This window comes from Prinia subflava, chromosome Z, assembly GCF_021018805.1.
Source record: "Prinia subflava isolate CZ2003 ecotype Zambia chromosome Z, Cam_Psub_1.2, whole genome shotgun sequence".
Lineage (NCBI taxonomy): Eukaryota > Metazoa > Chordata > Aves > Passeriformes > Cisticolidae > Prinia > Prinia subflava.
Genome location: NC_086283.1, coordinates 87,041,164 through 87,054,951, shown reverse-complemented (window position 1 = coordinate 87,054,951; position 13,788 = coordinate 87,041,164). Strand labels below are relative to the sequence as shown.

The window sequence follows — 13,788 nt, the reverse complement described above, 5'->3', positions numbered from 1 at the left end:
GTCAAAGGTTCCAAATCAGTGTTTCTTAGTTTGCTCTATAAATGTTTCTGACTTTCTGTCCTATAAAAGTCTCCTTTCCTATCCCACTTCCCTTCCAATTGTTTAAGCCCGTGACTCCCAAGTTCATAGAGACTGAATGACAGACTTTAAGCCAGCTATCTTAGCAGTTACACTCTAGAAACATAGGCAAACCTCTTCAAGCATGACTAGTGTGACAGCTTAGAGTGGGCCAGTTTTCATGAAGTAGAGTATCCATGGTTTTAAAATCCAGACTATGAAAAATCTTACTTTGGGCATTAAAAAATATATATATATATACAAAAGCCTGAATTACTTGCAGAAGCAAATGCCAACAAGTTTCTAGTCAGTACAGAGAGAGATATTTACAGGTCTTCAGCAGAAGAGAAAGCACACCTGAAAGGTAGTTTTAGACATTATTATACATATTATTACATTTTAAAGTGATGAGTTTGCTGCTATTTATTTAGCTCTGAGCTATCCCCAAAGCTTCAGATACCACAAGAGATCAACAATAGCACTAACAACATGTTTAATCTTTCAAAAAGATGTATACTTCATTTTTCTCTCAGAAAATATAGGCCACCTAGTGAAATGGATGGAAGTTCAGCAGCAATTTTCCAGGTGACCAGTGCAATCCATGAATAACTTTGCCTCTTAACTAAAAAAACCTGATTTGATTTAATCATGTGGATAGAAATATTAATTGCTCCTTAGTGGAATGCTCATTAAAAATCTTGAAATTTTTCTTTCTTGAAATTTTACTAAAATTTCTTCCCATTCTTTGAAGAAGATAAAATGAAACATCTTCCACCTTTACATGACCAACATCTCCCATGTTTTTATGTCTTCATATCCAAAATGTGGATTTCTCTTTTTTTTTTTTTTTTCCATGCTTGCTATTACCAGTGATTTTGGAAGGATGAGATTAGCATTTTCATATTTCACAGGATGCAATATTGCAAAAACTTAACAGGCCTTGGTGGCTCTTTGCTTTTTCCTTACACTTTTTCATGTATTGATCAAATCAGACTCAACATCTCCCCCAAGGTCAAATATATGATCACATTTCCCCAGTCAAATCCCACCTCAAGAGCTATTTGTACTGCATAAAGTGAGTCAGCAGAATTTCCTTTATTTAAATACCTCAGAAATAGTCACTTGCTTTCCAAGAAATTATAGCCAAAGGAAGAGTTTCTCAGCATACTCGCTCTGGAAACTTTAGACAGAAAGAGAAGGGAGGGCTATTATTAGTTGTTCCCTGAAGTTTTATTTTCAAACCCAGCTGTTATAGAAGGGTTTGAGAAAGACCAGAGCTGACCCTCATAAGAATTCAAGGGGAACTGATACACTGAAGCTGTCTCAATCATGGCTGTCTCCAGGCACTGTTTTTGGTAGCTCCACCATATGAACTTCTACAGATGCATAAACAACTTTCACACAAATGGGTAACTCTGTAGGTGAAAAGACCGGGTTTGTTCTAACAGTTCAAAATGGCTCACAGAGCTTTCGAGGTTCATTCATCCATCCATCCGGAGGCAGCCACGCAAATGCTTCCCTACTGCCAACGGTAAGATGTTTCTCCAAAGACAGGCTAGAGATGGTAATAGAAGACACCACTTTATTTATAATCAATTTATTGATTATCCTCATGGAATAATGAAAAAAATGTTGCCAAAAAATTAGATCGCCGTGGTACGTTGAACTGAGGTGCACTGTTTTATTTTTCATGTGAACAACCCATTGCAAAAGCAGATGTTGGTATCAGGGGCAGATGAAGCTGCCCGGGCGCCGGCAGCGGGGGATGCCGGGTTCCGGCGCGGGGCAGTCAGCCGAACGAACCATCGCCAAGGTCAGGCAGGTTCTGCTCAGGCCCAGGGCCACCAGCCGCCAGCCGGGGCCCCCAGCGCCATCCCAGGCACTGACACCGGCCGGCGGCAGCCCCGCGCCCCCGAAGGAGCTCTGGTGCCGGACCCCGGCCGGGGCGCTGGGGCCAGGGGCTGCCCGCGGCCGGGGCGGTGCGGACCCGCCACGGCCAGGCCGTGACGCCGCACCCTCCTCAGCCCCCGCGGCACCTGGGGCGGGATCGCCCGCCGAGTGCCCGGGCCGAGCCCGCCCGAGCGCTCCCGCCGCGCTCGCTGCCGGCCCCGAGGGCTCTCACGCCGCGCCGCGGGGAGGCGGCGGGGGATCGGCGGGGCGGCGGGAGGCGGTGCCAGGCGGGCGGGGCCGGGGCTCGGCGGGGCTGTGGCAGTGGCGGTGGCCGTGGCCGGGACTCGGCGAGTTGGAGCGAGCGGCGGCGGCGGTACAGCTGCGGCGGCAGCATGGCTTCGTCGCAGGGGAAGAACGAGCTGCTCTTCGCCGACTGGATGGCAGCGCTGCCCTGCAGCCTCCACAGCACCCCGCTCACCAACCTGGCCATCCCCGGTGGGTGTTCCCGGCTCCCCGCCCCGCGGCCGCCCTGCGCCGGGAAGGCGAAGCGCTCGGCGCGGTTCCGTGCTCCACGCCGCCGGGGAGACGGCGCGCCCCGGCCGTGCTGCCTGGGTGCGCGGAGATCCCTTACCGCGCTGCCTGGGGCTCCGTGCCCGTCCCTTGCCGCGCTGCCTCGCACTGCCTGTGGGAGTGGGCGGGAGCGAGCGGGGCAGGCGCGGGCACGGGCGCCGGCGGGACGCGTCTCCGGCGGCCCCGCGCTGTGAGCGGCTGTGGGGCGGCGGGTGCGGAGTGCGCGGCTGTGCCTGGTGTCGGGGAGGGAAGGTTCCCGTACCGCCGGGCTGGCGTAACAGCCCGAGCAGCAAACCTCGCTTAGGACTGGATAATGCTACATACTGCCCCTTTCCACATAAACTTGTGCGGCGCGGTCGGTCGGAGCGGGAGCGGACGCAGGGCTGCGGCTGCGGGAGGGGAGGCAGGCTGCGGCAGTGTGCGGCTTCATGTCATGTCGCTGTCGGAAAACGCTCGATCTGAACACAATTTTAAAGAAGATGAGGGATGGCAGGTGATGGTGTTCCGACCACGAACTCTTTCCTGTCCTCTCTCTTTTTTTTTTTTTTTTTTTTTCGTAAGATACTAACTATGGTTGTAGACTTAGGCAAAATACATGTTAGAATGTAAATCAGGAATTGATTCAGATGATCTCTGGTTTGAGAGAGCACCTCAAGGTTTTGCAAGGACTCTTAAGCAGCATCCTTCCTCTCTAAGGCGTCTAACTGGAATGAGGTTTCAGAGGTGCTGAAGCTCTAATGTCTTTTAAGCTTCTTATGAGAAATGTTCACTTCTGGCAAGTTGCATGTGGTAGCTACTCATGTTACACCAGTTTTCTTAACACTAAAGATTCTTTAGGACAATGTAATTAGAGATGATATGTGCGAGAATGTGTTTTCTGTGGTTTTGTTTAGACATAGATGTGCCCTTTTAAAATTGTCTCTTAATTTCTTATGGTTTACACAAGCTATATCTAGCATTTTACTTGCTACACTGACTATTGCTGTTGGTTTAATATATCTTGTATAAAATTGTGTCCCTCCAAGGCATAGGAACCCTGCACATGCAATTCTTACATCAAATTGCATTGGAGCTGTAAAAATCTTTCAATATAATAACTTTTCATTGACCCACAAACTGTGGAACGTTCTTATGGCATATTGGCATGATGAGAAATTCTCTTTTGGATGCATGGTGGTTTTTCACATTAAATGTATTGTTTTAGAGACTTTTTCCTGCTTTGAGGAGATACGATGAAACTTAACATGCTTCCAGATGAAAAAAATTGCCTTTGTTATACATCACCATTAAGTGGCTTCCTCTACCGAAGGAAGCATCATGAGGCTTTTACTGGTATATCTCTCTCACCAAAATCTCTCTGTTACTTTCTCAAAGCTTCTTTCTAAAAACAGTTTTTTGCAGTGGACATTTCTCAGAGCTTTGGCAGTAATAATACAAGCTTTCACACCTTGTTAACATGTTTAAATTAAAAACAAACAAACAAATCAATTTACAGTGGGCCATGCCAGTTAATCCCAATATAGCATTTAGCAGTGGGCAAGTACTGCAGGCTGTAAGTGCAGAGACTGATCCCTTAAATTGGCAGAACAATTTTGTTCATCTAACAGCAATGCACACAGACTTGCTCTTTGTGAAATTAGCAGAAAAACGTACATTATTTGAGTGGCATAGTGTTAAGACCTTTGAAATTTGTCCTGTTAGTGTAAATTGACACAGACCTCTTGTCTGCCTGTCTCACTTTTAAAATGCCAGGTTTGGCAAATGGAGTTTTATGGGGAGGGTGGCAATATAGTTCATGTGAATTTGTTAACTAGGGAACGTGGCACACAGACTATAGCTATCAGTGCAGTTTAAATACTATCTTTTAACAGTAGATTCATTATTATATTCAACATATCATGTGGACATGCACAGTATTAAGTACAAGAGGGATTGGTTTCATCCTTTAAGAGGAAATAACCTTTCAGATGTTCATAATATTTATATGAAAGTTTTCTCCCATATGTCTACAGCTGAGCATTAATAATGTGTGCATAATAGCTGTTAGCATATAACTAGTATTCAAGTAGTTAATGCAAGGAATATGTGTAATCCAAACCTTCATGTGTCAAATCTTCATAGTTTTATCTTGGAATTTTTTCACTGTTTTTGAAGTTAGTGTTTAAGTACCAAAAGTATTTGTAGGATTTTATTTATTTACAATGCCTTTTTTTCACCTTACCAGGAGAAGTTAACAGTACATTTTTATTTTTTTTCCAGCAGGATTTAAACTTCCCTTGCGCAGTAGGAATACTGATTTTGACCTTAATTCAGCTGGATGAAATTCAGTTCTGGAGCCAGAATCCAACAGTCAATGCAATGCTAATGTTGAAGAAAACAAACTATTAGCTTGAAAATGTTAGAATGACTTTTCTATTACGATGGGTGTTCCACTGAATTAGGGGAGAAATGTTGTTCTAGAAATCATCAGTATATTTGTCACTGTCTAGAAGGAATGCTTGGAACTGAAGTGATATACTCTTGTCTTTGCACAGGCATGCTTGTATCATTTTAGCTGTTGCAAAGAGAAGCACAAACCCCATAGTACTCTGCCATGACTGTATTTAAACAATATTGTTGAAGGAATGTTCTGTTTGTAATATGTTTAAAATGGTTGCTCACACCCTGTACAGTTGCTAAGCTTATGTAGGTACAAATTTATACAATTTACCATCCATTATACTTTTGTAAATAACAAATCTGTCCTGGACTTTGCTAATATTTCAAGTTCTTCTACTCATTTATTTCTCTACAGTTTAAACTAGGGTCTTTCGTTTTTCCAACTACAGGAACTCTCTAGATGAGACAGAAATTTCTAATACAGCATTGGCTTTGTCTGTCAGAAACTTTTCTATTTGAATTTTTCCAAATACGAGGATGATGCATTTTCTATGAGGTTTTCTTCTTTCTATGAGCTGACTATGTGTGTGTTCTCTCTATGCTGCAAGTGGCAGATTTTCTTCAAGTGATAATGGTAGCAAATAACAATATGCACTCTTTGGAAATAAAATAATCTGTTAGTTTCCAGAAAATGCCACACATGTTTAGTCTTCTAGTGCTATAACAATTAGAATAATGAAAGGATATATTCTTAGGACTCCGGATCAAGTTGTATCTCTTCTAGTGCTTGAAAACGGCCTCTTGTGTTAAAGGATCTGCCTGACTAAACTCTCAACAGTTTGGCTAAGAAAAAGGTGGAGGACTGTGGATTCTGGTCTTTGGGGGGGAGGATATCTTTCAGTAGTTGATAAAATGTGGCTTTGTCAGTGCCTATGACCAGGATAAGAAACAGGTTTTTGTAGGTATTGTGTGTTTATAGGACTGAAATCCTTGTGCTCCTAAGCTGAGGCTGAAGGGTGAGGTATGGAGAAACCTGTGTGTTCTGCTGTGTCAATGCACCTTCCTTAATCTGAGCTGATCATATCATTTATGTGCAGTGCAGTAAATAGACATGAGTAGGCAGCATTTCCTTATGAATTGTTCCACTTACTGATCAATAAACTTTCTTACTGACAGTCTTTAAATATGTGTCTAGTTGAATATTAGAGCCTTTGTACAAACAATTTGTGTAATCATTATTGCCTTTTCCCAGTGCTAGTATTCCAAGACTCTGAGAAGTCCATAAGAATAATTTATGATTGAAAAGAGTATTTTATTCCGTAAGTAACGCATCCCTCCACCAAAACTGGTACTAGTCTAAGGTCTGCCATATGAGCAGTCTTGATGCATGCTAGGGGCATGTCTGTATAGTGTGGGTAAAATCTTCTGAATTATTTAAGTCCCAGAATATCTCTTGAGTGCATAACTTTATGGAATGGTGATTCTTCAGGCTTTTGTTTCATAGGAGAGTTTCTGATTTCCTTGTGCAGGTGAAACCTCAACATGTGTTCTTGTTGCTTGAGGATACAATGTGAACAATCCAATTCTTGTGAAGAATATTTGCCCAGGACCTCATTGGCTTCTGTGGTTTTTCAGATGGGATCTTTTTTTTTTTTTTTTTTTTTTTTTTTTTAATCTATCAGCTGGAAAGCAATTGCTAGACAGAGCAGAGCTAGCTTGGCTCCCCTTAAATAAGAAGCAGTTGTCAGGTGGAATTTTTGATACTACCCATCTTTAGAAAAAGTATCTGAGACTGGAAATTTCTATTTCCCACTATCATCATACTTTGGAAAGAAATAGCAAGACCTCATAGGGAGTTATTTTACAAAGAGGAGGATGTGTGTTAATGTCAAATGTCAAAGAAGTATCAGGATATTGAAGATGGTATGGGGAGACTTGGAAAAAGCAAGTTAATGCGACTGGAATGTTTTAGCCTTTTTTTGTGAATGGCAGCACTACTGCATTGACATAGCAACTCTGTTTCAAATATTTTAACTTCCATTGTAATAGCCTGCAAATGTTCAAATGATATTTTGTTTCTTGGATAGACAATTCCTTATTCTCAGCCCCGTGGGGAAATTCTTTCATCTTAAAAAAGGCTAGAAGTTCTTCGTTGTTGGTTATGCAGACACGCGACATTTTCACTGTTTAAATGTTATTAGGAAACTCTTTAATTTTGATCTTGAATAGCCAATGATTTGGATTTGGCTTAAGAATGAAGGATGGTTGAGAAGCAGGATCTGTTTCACCCTTGTCTGTCTGCTCACGGTCAGCACAATACCTCTGCTTTACTTGCCTGGGTCCAATTCTGTACAAAATTAGTTTTGCCTAGAACTGTAAACTGATGATGCAGGTAAATTTGTAAATGAAACTATGATGCAAATTGCTTTTGACATGCATATTTACCAAGAAGAGTTATTTTTTTTCTGCTCTACCTTGCACTCCATTTTCAGTGTCTTTCTACCAGAAATAAGTACCTTATGTTTCTTTTCTGATCAGCAAATGAGCAAATATCCTTATAACTTCCCTTTAGGATAACTCTTTTTTAATTTGTTGATGGTCTTCTTTTTACATCAATCACTTTTATCCACAAAGCAGTTTCTCACTGGCCTTGCACATGCTAATGTGACATTTCTAACCCTTTCAGAAATATTTCTGTGTGATCGTTTCCTGTGGCATTCGCCATTAATTTCTCCTGCTGTGACATGTTTCTAGCACACACAAAATAAAGCTGTTTGGTTACTCACACTGCCGTAAAAATCAAACAGTTCAAACCCTTCAGTTACTTGCCCATCTGCTACCAGGGGTAATTCGAAATTACCTTTCCTTGGTTTCCCAACAGGGGCTGTTTATTAGTCCAGCAATCTCTGTTCACTGTGTCTCCTGCGGCTCAGTTCCAGCAGAAATGCCTTCTCCAACCTGCCTCGCATCCTGCCACTGTGGCAGGTGTGGCAGAGGGAACAGCTTTGTTGCCATCTGGAATTATTTCTGTCTTTCCAACTCAATGAACTGCTAGGGTTTTTTAATCTCTTGTCTGAAAATTTCTTGACTGTTCTGTGTATCCAAACTGCCCTTACCTTCTGACAGTCTTTAACTTTCTGTTTGGTGCGTGTTTTATATTTGGTAACTTCCTATTGTTCTCACCGTAGTGAAGCTTGAGCTCTTTTCTTCCATGAAAAATGGATCTTGCTTTGAAGATGCTTAACTGTGAGACACAGTCAAGTGTGTAAGTAGTTTAAAATGCAGATCCTAGGTAGACAAAATTAGGCAAACTGTAACTTTAAACCCCCTAAAAGTTCTATCCAATCTCTTCCACTGTTCTGTATAGAAAGAAGAATTAAAATGCTCCCTACTTTTTTAGAAATTAATGGTATATAATTTATAAATATCATTCAGATTTAGTAGACAGATTTGTGTTTAACCATTATACTTTTCAAAGATCAGCCAGTTCCAGGGAGAATAACTTTCGTCCCCATCTTGTCCTTTCTTCAAAGTAGGTTCAAATTATAGGTGCCTAATTTGTGAACATATCTCCTTGTGCAATCCCTACAGTATAGCCCTTGGGACACTGCAAACAATGTAATTGGGAAGAAATGTGGTTCAAAATCTGAGGGTTTGGATTTTAATCTAAATTTTTGCAAAGTTGAATGGTTTTGCATTTGACCTACTGTATCAAACCTTTAATCCATTATTTTGAACAGCTATCAGTGTCAGCTAATAACTATACATAAAGGCTGAAATATATTATTTCATTTTAGAAAGTCCAGGTTTCTATTTTTCTGTCTATTTTAATACCATCTCAGTTTTTACCATAATCTAATTTAAAACAAATTGCTAAACCAGTTTTTAGATGCTTTGCTGTCTTTTAAAATGGTGTCTCTGTTCATTTTACATAAAGTTAATCTTTGGTTCATCCAGTCTTTTACCCGGTTTGCTCACATACCTCATGCTTAAATACTTCGTGTTTCAACTGTGAAAATAAAATGTTGCAGAATACTGAAAAAAGATTGTGGATGGAAAGAAGAAATGGATTTCCTTTGTTGTGGTTCCAGGCTTTGCTCCCTTCAGTATATGTCAATTAGGATGTTTCAGATGATTGGAGATACATGACATGCTGCTGCCATCAAGGCAAAAACCCATCCATGAAGTCTGCTGCATTATGAATTTTGCTTATAATTTATAAAAGCCAGGATAAAGGGCACTGAACTAATGTAGCCTTTAATAAATTCTGTACCCCTTTTTTTTAAATAAAACAAACTCCAGTGAGATGAATGGTATGCTTCATGCTTTACCCTGCTGTCATGCTGTCCTCCATAGGGGTTTTGTGTTTGAATAGAAAGTGTTTTTTTAATCCTATCAAACATTTGGCTTTTATTTATACATTGGCAGCCATGCAGCTTGGTTTTGTAATTATGAAAAGTTGTTAAACTGGAATTTAGGTGAGAGTAAGAAAAATGTAGAAAAGATGAGTTGCATGTAGTGCTATGCAATCAAATTGATGCTTTTGAGCCTCAAAGGTTATTAGTTAGTTTTTCTAAATCTTGCTGTTAGAACTTGGACCTTCAAAATACACAGTTCAAAAATACATGCTTCAGGCTAGCCTGGGTGTTCACACCAAAACCAAATGGTATGTTTGTACCTCTCCTGAGCCAGCATGTGACTGGAATTGTCGTCTGGTGTTTCAGTCAGATCACTGTCATTGAAAGGTGGAAGAGAAATGGAAAAGTTTGACACATTTTCATTAACTGTGAAGCTGCTGATTGATCTTAAGACAGCTGTTAGAAATCTAAAAGACACCTGCTAGAAATCTCTGCCACGATTTGTAGACTGGGTCTGGGGATCTCAAGGCGACCACTGATACTGAGGCTGGCCTTGATCTTAGGAGAGCTGGGTTAGGAAGTCTGCTCAGTGGGTTAAGGAGGATTTCACTGACCCCTAGGGTGTGTTTTTGAAGAAAAGGTGTTTGTTTTACACTGCAAAGCTCACAAAAACTTTTGGTGGAGTGCTGCTTTCCATCCAATGTGCATGCTACCCAAAAGTTGCTGTGTCAGTGAGGAAGCTTGAGCAGGTGCTCATTCTAGTTGCTAGCACAGGAATCCCAAGAGATTTGCTATTTGGGGATTAGTCTTCTTTCTTTCTACTGAAACCCTCAAGTTTTGCGTGACTGTTCTAATTGTGTAGATCATGTTCACAAGTATTGTATCAGAAGCCATGCAAGCTGGGGTAGTGGTGTCTCTTGTATTTCACGTGTGAGGGTGTGTGTTCCCATCATGTGATAGAAAAATGTGAGACATCTGGATGGCTTCCCTCAGACTTGAAGTGCTGCATCTCCAAAGGGGCTCATCTTTGTGTGGTGGGCAGATCAGGAGATCACTTTGAAGCTGCTGCAGGAGGCACCTGCCAGTTGTTTTTTCCATTGCTGGAAAGCAGTGAAGATTGTGTTGGCACTCTGCGTGGCACAGCAGTAGGAGTAATTCATTCACTGGGGTGAACAGGCTGGATGAAGCTGGTTTTGAATAGAAATTCCCCAGTTAAGCTAAGCCACAAAAAGGGGGAGGAGGATATTGATGGGAAGCGACAAAGATCTAACTTGGACACTGAGTTGTAAATGTTGTCTTTATCTGTATTCATCTGCATCCTCACTGCACTAAAAAAATACTTTTAGGGGGTTACATCAGTATTTGTTTGGTATATAAAACCTGTATGTTTGAATTCAGGACACTTAGACCATGTGAATCCAAATCTGGCATTGTCTGCTTTGGGCCATGTTTCTGTGTCGGTTTGTTTGTTTTGTTTTGGTTTTAATGCTTTAACTTTTCCCCCACCTCTCACCATTTCCTTGATTGAAGTGAAATTTTGCCAGTGGTATGGAAATACTCAGTTTTGATGAACTGTGATCTGCAAAGCATTGCTCAGTTGGCGTTCTGCTTTCCTCTGCTTCTGGTGCAAAATTGACAGCTGTTCTTCTTTCAAGTAGGAGAGATCACCTCAAAACAGGTGCTGTCCAGGATGGGAATGGGGAATACATGTCTAGACATGCTTCAAGGCTTATCTAGGAGTGCAGGCTCTTGCTGTGAGAGGGAGCTGGACTCATGCCTTTATCCAAGTGTTATTTAGTGCATGTGCCGAGTGAGTGTTTGGAGAAACATTTTATAAGATGACAATACATAAGAAGAAAACAAGCCAGCTTCAGTAATTTTTGGATGTAGCTGTATTATAGGGGAAACAAGCCAAGGGACACTGTGAAGGACATGAACAGCACTTGAACAAATGACTACTGTTGCTTCTGGTGTGCATGAGGCAAGATTTCCTTTAGAAATCACAATGTAGAATATGCAGAAAACTGGGATTTCTAAGACCAGTTTTAATGAACTGGCAAGCAATGCTTTAGGCTCTCCTTGCTGAAAACAGCTTATGAACCAATAAAACCAACACTGACATCTTTGAGAGCTTAGGATGATGTGGTGGCAGTGGTACCACAAAGAAATGGTTGGCTTTTGTGCCATTATGTATTTGGCCCTGTCACATCCTCCTGCCCTGCAGGGGTCAGAAGAAGTCACTGTAAAGTTGGGTGATCTGGTCCATGTTAAGATTTCAATTCCTAGCTGCTTATTAATGTTCTTTGTACACCACAGAATTCTTCCTGTTTCCTTGGAGGCTGCATCCTTCACAAAACCAAGAGTAATCTCTGCTATTGGAAAGTGACTTCGGTTTTGCAGGAGAGCCCTGTTTGTATCTGGATAAATAAAGAGAACGAGGATTAAATTGAAACAGGTTTAAACTAGGTGAAGGTGGACATCTAGGGCCAGGGGGAGAAGGGCTGTCCTGAATGGAGATCAAAGGTGCAGTTAGTTCAGTGCCTTGGCATCTCTGGTGTCATCCCTGATTTGTATCATGGAAAAGGCTCAAGGACAAGGTGAGAGTAAAGGGATATTCCCCCCTACACATATCCCTTTACTCTTCTGGCCTGTGTAGTTTTCAGAAGTGTATTTTACCTTTATTCAGTATGGTTCTCCCAGATATGCTAAGAGAGATACAGTTACTTAATCTTCAAGCCATCCATCCTAGGCTGTGAATTACCTTGAATTTTCCCACGGAGAAGGAAGATGATGGTGTTTTGTTGGAATTTTTAGGTTTTATTAATTAATTTAGTATTTCAGAAGGTATTCAGAAGTGCTGATAAACGAATTAAATTCCTTGAAAGCAGCTTCTTCAAATCAAGTGAAAGATAATGCCTTTTCATTTTGAAATTGCTATTGTCTACAAGAGCATGTTGTTCTTGCAACTCAGAAGCCAAGAAGCAATTCCTTTTACATCTTATTTTCATCAGATGTTACTTCAGCTCTGTCTTAAGTGTGGGATACAGGACAGAAATAGTTAGAGGATATGTAAAACCAACAGAGATATGGAGAAGTATTCTAATTGGACATGACATTTGAAAGTAAGTGGTGGTAACATGCCTGTTTTTCTGCCTGCTAGATTGAAACAGTACTTACAAGTTACTGTGTCAGACAAAAGAATGTGTTTTAAAAATTCATACCAACTTACAGGCAAACCAAGAAAGATCCAGGAGGAGAGAAGGGAACTACTATGTTTGAAGTGAACTTTTTTCCATAAGTTCTACTAAGTTCATAGTTCGGGTGCTTTTTTTCCTTTGGATTAGTTTTCAGTAGTTTATTGGATAACAGGATTCACTCACTGAGAGGAGAAATTTTAACATGAATTTAACTAAGTCTGGTTTTCCACTGTCTTATACCATGTGTAAATGCAGATCTGTATGAAATGTCACTAAATCAGAGCAGTAACTGTATGTTTGTTTTGTGCACTATGCAGGGTGGAAGTGAGTCTGCCTCAGTTAACTCTTGATGAATAAATTGCTCTGAACTGCTGAAGAAAGCAATGCTGACTAGATGATGAACTTAAATATGGCCCTCTAAAATACCCAATGTAATGCATTTGTCAGAAAGAAAAGTACTGGCTTATGTTGCTTATAGTCTTTAAGTGAACCATTATTAAATAGCTACATTAAGGAAAAAATAGTCTGTCTTCAGAGTAAGAAAATCACAAGATTTATGGTTCATCTTTACCCAAAAATTCCATTGTCTTTGCCTATGACCTAAATATAAATCAGGGGACAACAAGAGAAAAGCAGATTTGGGGATTTTACCTATTGCATTGCAGTCAGCTGACACATACACTGTGATGACTAATGGTGCTAGATCAGACCCTTATGTACAGAAGAGGAGGAAATAGCATATAGTCTAATTGATTATTTTGAGGCTGAAATACCACTAAGTAATATTTTGGGTTTTATCTGTATTGTAATGGTGTTTGAGGTAGCAGGCCTTTCACAGACTTGCTCCTTTTTACTGTTGAAGATATGGTGTATTAACACTTATTTGTAATAATATGCTTTGATATTTAGACCAAAGTATTTCAAAACCAAGCTGGCTTATTTTCAAAGTCTTGGCATATCTTTTAAGATGTTGATGTAATTGAAGTCTGGAGAACTCTTGGAACAAGAGTAAGTAAAGGTTGAAAATTTTGGGTTTTGTCTCCCAATGCAGATGTCGTGATTTTTTTTCCTGGAATTTCCTGGAATTACTATTACTATTGAGATAGGCATTGAAATAGAAAATATTCTCCAAGAAAGGGCATTAAAAATTGCAGTATTTGAGTTTCCATAACAGCAGTATTGCTCTGTTTTCTGAAGCCCTGGAACAACTGGAACAAGGCTCATCATACCTGTTTCGAACAGCTTCTTCCAAAAGACCAATCCTCTGCCTTTGGTCTCTGATCTAAGCTGGATTTTCATGCTGCATTGCTGTGGGATAGCTTGAAAACAGATAGTTT

At 40.8% G+C, this 13,788-nt stretch overlaps 1 protein-coding gene across 1 annotated transcript in view; it reads left to right on the top strand.

Annotated features, from left to right (window-relative positions):
- Nucleotides 1-1,674: 1,674 nt before the first annotated feature.
- Nucleotides 1,675-13,788, top strand: part of PLCXD3 (phosphatidylinositol specific phospholipase C X domain containing 3) — a 74,705-nt gene continuing 62,591 nt past the window's right edge. The window contains exon 1 of the mRNA XM_063423213.1: nucleotides 1,675-2,442. Coding sequence (XP_063279283.1) covers nucleotides 2,340-2,442 — 103 coding nt within the window. The 5' untranslated portion in view covers nucleotides 1,675-2,339. The remainder of the gene's footprint in view (nucleotides 2,443-13,788) is intronic.